Source organism: Apium graveolens, chromosome 9 (assembly GCF_009905375.1).
Source record: "Apium graveolens cultivar Ventura chromosome 9, ASM990537v1, whole genome shotgun sequence".
Taxonomy (NCBI): domain Eukaryota; kingdom Viridiplantae; phylum Streptophyta; class Magnoliopsida; order Apiales; family Apiaceae; genus Apium; species Apium graveolens.
Window position 1 is genome coordinate 1,479,093 of NC_133655.1, and position 5,326 is coordinate 1,484,418.

Consider the following 5,326-nt stretch of genomic DNA (forward strand, 5'->3'; position numbering starts at 1 on the left):
TAGCTTTATTAATATTAGTTTAATTATTTTTTAATGATTAGTAAAAAGTTAAAATGATTATAGTATAGAAAAGTAACAGTTTTACAATAATTGTAAACTATATTAAATATTTTATAATTTATAGATTGTAATTTTTTATATCGTATACGATAAGGTTACTTGGACATGTGTATATCCCAGTTTGATTATGATATTCTTTTGAATGAAATAAAAAATTAAAATATTTAAATTAAACACGACTACTATATCACTCAATTATAAAGATTTATATAATATCATAAATGCTTTCAAATTTTATGATTACTTTTTACAGTACGCAATAATGATAATATTGCTTCAAAAGAAAGAACCAAATAAAATATTAAAATAAAAGAATGCACTTTTGTATAGAGTGAAAGTTAACCTATATATGGTTTAAGGTTCCAGATTCCTTGCATTTTTTCTTGATTGATTCAAGCCTACTCTTAATTTCTCTGGCATGGGGGTCATCTTTGTCCACCTACATTAATAGTCAATCATTAACGAAATAGATATGTGCATTAAACTTAGTTTCTTCAACTTAATAAATAAACATATACAAATCAATATCTTTTGATTATTAAGTTTCAAGAGATTGATTAGTTAGAATTAGTGGAAGACACTGATTATGATAGCTCGCTACGAAGAAGCATGCTTAGCAAACTTAAACACATTAGTGTTACGTCCTTTTTAATTGTTATCATTTCTGGGAGAGTGTCCGACACACATTTTAAGATGAATATAAAATATAATTCTATAACAATTTTTAAAAATAAAAATAAAATGTTTAAACTTTTATTCAGATTTTTTTTAAAAGTTATAAAATTATATTTTTTATTCATCTTAAAATATGAGTCAGATACTCTCCCAGAAACGATAACAATTGAAAAGAACGAAGAGAGTACATTTTACAGAATATAAGAAGAAATAGCCTAGAAAAGTAAGGTGCCAACGGGCACCCTTGCAAGATTAATCAGGAGATCAGAAAGATTTGACAAAAGAATGAAATTTCATATTTAATGTGTAAATTGCGAGGATAATTTTTCAATGCATCATGAACAATTCAGAACACTGTTCCGAACCTTTCTATGAGTGCAGACTATTGTTCTCACGCTAAAAGTTATTTTTTAACCAGATCACATATAGTATATGGTTATGTATATTAAACCTGAAAATGTGCGTATATAATATTTCTACTGATAATCATATCTTGTATTACACAAATCACGACAAATATTTATCTCATTATTAAAGAATAGCATGCACGATAATTTTAAAGGAAAAACTCGAAAAGGTGTACCGAATTTCATGAAAACCATAATATACCTTGGATTGCATAGTGCAAGAAATATCATAGAAAATGTTATAAACATCCTCCATTGATCTTGTTTGTTCTAACAACTTTGCTCTAACATCTGCATATAGAATATAGTACTGTGAGTATTTATATATATATATATAATTAGGCGAGTGTATAATTTTTGGAATTTATCAAAAATAACATTTTTTTATAAAAATATTTGTAAAAATACGAACACTGGTTGCATATGAGATTGAAACGGTTGCATATATGGTTAGATACGAGGTTGTTCCGTATTTTTGCAAATATTTTTTGTAAATTGGGTATTTATGAAAAAATCCCTATAATTTTTCATATTACATAATGTATAATTTGTTTATTTTTTTTTATCATAAGTAACCCGCAGCCGCTACCCTTCGGGCAATAGCTTTCAAATCACGTGAACCAAGGTAAACTGCATTTAAGCGACAGACTCTGACTCAGGAGGTATAATCATAAATTCTCCTCCCGTGGGATTCGAACCTGTGACCAAGAGGACAATTTTCCTCTCTTTAACCAACTGAGTCAACCCTTGCGGACACATAATGTATAATTTACTTTTTAAGCGTAGAGTAATTAGAATTACCCGGATTTTCTCTCATATCCTTTCTAAATACTTGAATGTTGTTGTAACATGAAGCTGCACTTGTCATAGAAAGAACCTAGAAAAAGAGCAAATACATGTATGATAAGATACATTCAGTTGATTGTATACTGTGTGTTTATGTATATATACCGGGGTTACATAGTTACAATCTCTATTATAGAAATCGGCCGATTTTTTAAAAATCTTCGATATATTACTAAAAAATAGGTCAAAAATATTTGTCCGATTTGACTGATTTCCGATAAATCGCCGATAAATCATCCGATTTTTTAAAAATCGTCCGATAAATCGCAAATCGATACATCAACCGAATAATCCCGATTTCCGAAATCTATAATACTGCTTACAACTGACAATAGTTAGGTTAAATATTTAAATATTTCGCATATTTTTAATTATTTTATTGGACTCCAAAATTTGGATCTAATATTTGTTATTTTACCTATTCCAAGGAAACTCGCATGGTTAACTTTTAATGATCAAATTTACCAAATTTTAGTTGGCTATTAAAAATTACTAATTACATTTTTATAAATCAAGAAAATGTATATGATAAATTATATACATATATATATTTAGAATACCTTTTTAGTTGTATCAACCATATAATATCTAGAATTTAAAAAACGAAATGATCAGTTTAAATTTTTAAATAAAAAAATCAAATGAGTTAATTTTAGTAGAAAACTTAGGTTATACTTATACTACCCTATAGATAAAACTATATAGCATACGTATGCATGCTCGCACATACACACATACCCATCCAAACTATCTATATATTTGTGTAAGCTGATTACTATAATTATCTTTTTTGGTATTTTAATATTTAGTTTTTTTGTAATAATTTTGATATTATATAATTTTAACATGTCAAATGTTCTGTTATAGAAATCGAACGATTTTTCAAAAATCGCCGATAAATCGGTCAAAAATATTTGTCTGATTTGACCGATCTTCGATAAATCGCCGATAAATCATCCGATTTTTTAAAAATCGTCCGACAAAACGTAAATCGTATCTCAACCGAATAGTTCCGATTTCCGAAATCTGTAAATGTTGATAGTATATTAGGCTGAGGAGTATACCCGCGGGAGTGCGTGAAATCGAAAAACACTAGGATCTTTAATTTTAGAAGAAAACTCAAGGGAATCTTCAACATGACGCAATGCATCTGTGATCATTTCATTCACAAACTGCACAGCTTTTACTGAATTTTCCTCACACAAGAAGTCCTGTTCACAAATATTAACTGTTAATATATTGATCCTGAAATGAATATGTCAGATTAACATATGAAGCCTTTAATAAATACCTCAGGTTTATTGACATATTTACTCCAAATTTCTCTAGGGCAAAATATTTTTCTCTTCGGAATGTCTGTTAAGTCTTCGTAATAGCTGTGAATATTGTGACTCTTCTATAATTTGTATAATTGTTAGTAAAATATAGTGCTAAAAATCAGGACTAGATCACATAATAAAAGTCAGTAAAATTTAGTCGCTCCAATAATGTACTTTATTCAATTGTGAAAATATATTGATATTTTTGTATTAAAAAAAATAAGATTTAATTACACATGTACGCCCAACATTTGAGGAAAAATGTTCAAAATGTCAATTGGCGGTACTGTACGCCCAAAATACCTGCTGAATACGCATGTGAGAGATACGTATTCATTATTTCAATTTTTTATAAAGATTACGCATGTGGCACATGCGAATTCACTTTTTGTATTTTAGTAAATATGCACGTTGCACATGCGTGTCCACATGCGTACTCTTTATTAAAATTTGAAAGATTGAAGACGCATCTCTGAAATGCGTATTTCGTAGATATTTTTGGCGGTTCACGCGCATCTGGACATTTGGGCAGTTGAATGTGAAAAGTGGTGTATTTTGGGCATTCTTTCGTATACGAATACCTGTTGTAATAGAGCTGCTTGATAGAAGAGTGAATCTTCCGGCAAGTTTTCTCCAATTAAAATATGAAAGAGCCTCGAAGATCCAAATATCCACGGGGAATTTGTGAGTATGGTATATTCTTCAAAATCACCCATCGTTTCAATCTGCAAGATTAAATTCTGATATTATATGTAGGCAAATAAGTAAGTATAAATATAAATAGATTTGAGGTTACGAGACACTTTAAGCATTCATTATCGTATAATTATTATTTAAATATTTAATTATGTATTTATATTTTCTTTTATAGTAGAAATATCTTTATTTATAATTGTTATGTATATTTTAATTATATATTTTTTAAAAAAATATGCGCGTTAAGATATGTTTAAAAATAAGTGGTCTATAAAGATGTGTGTGAACTGGCAAAATTTTCATGGAGGAAACTAAGATTGAGTATTAATTGGAGTAATATATGTCCACACACGTTCTTATTTGAAATATTTCAAAACATATTGCAGAACATGTGCATGACATAAAGTATTTTAATTAATATTTCAATTAAGAGTACTTCACAAAGCAAAACCAATAATATTTGGGTCCCCTTCCCCAACCATGGCTGGTTGGAGTTTTTTCAGAGTCAACCCTTACGCAATGGTTCATTGCGGAAGGCTACCCTTCCGCAGTGGTTCATTGCGGAAGGCTACCCTTCCTTCCGCAATGGTTCATTGCGGAAGGGTATTAAATTACCTTTTTATCCTGACTTCTGCTATGATTCATTGCGGAATGACTGAAAATACCCTTTTGCCCTTAATACTTCCGCAATGATTCATTGCGGAAGTCGTGTACAGATATACCCTTAGCAGTTTTATCAATTAAAATTTGTTCTTGAGCGTTTTTTGGGCGATTCCATGCGATCCTAGGGCGATTTCGAGCTTTTCTAAGGCAATTGCAACTGATTATTTTGTGTTCTTCTTCCCTGATTCAAAGGTTCGTTATTTTTCTTCCATTTTTTTCTCTTGTATACGCACAAACACACACGAGATGTATGTATAGTACACACACAAGATGTTCTTGATTATACACACATGATAATCTTGATTATTTGTGTTGATTTTGTTCTTTTTTAGTCGAATTGTATAATGGTTTTATTCTTTTTTAGTTCGAATTGTAGCATGATTTGATACTTTTTAGATGAAATTATATGTTCTTGATTTTTTTTTGATTAATTAGTTTGAATCAGGGTTAGTATTAATTAGGAATTTTTAATTTTTTATTTCGAATTAATTAATTTTTATTTCAAATTTGATGGGTCATTGTTTAAGTGTTGAGATTGATGATTTTTTGCTTAAGTGTTTGTGTAAAGTTGAGATTAATCCTAATTTGTTCTTTAGGAAGAAAGGGTTTAAGTGTATTGATGTGAATTCTTTAGGAAGAAAGAATTTATGTTTATTGGGA

At 29.2% G+C, this 5,326-nt stretch overlaps 1 protein-coding gene across 1 annotated transcript; it reads right to left on the reverse strand.

Annotated features, from left to right (window-relative positions):
• Positions 1 to 403: 403 nt before the first annotated feature.
• Positions 404 to 4,023, reverse strand: LOC141683603 (squalene synthase 8-like). The gene is made up of 6 exons (XM_074488341.1): positions 3,889 to 4,023; positions 3,280 to 3,384; positions 3,053 to 3,199; positions 1,944 to 2,019; positions 1,345 to 1,433; positions 404 to 499 (listed from the first exon to the last, which is right to left on the reverse strand). Exons 1-6 carry the CDS (start codon positions 4,021 to 4,023, stop codon positions 404 to 406), a joined length of 648 nt encoding a protein of 215 aa, XP_074344442.1.
• Positions 4,024 to 5,326: the final 1,303 nt, after the last annotated feature.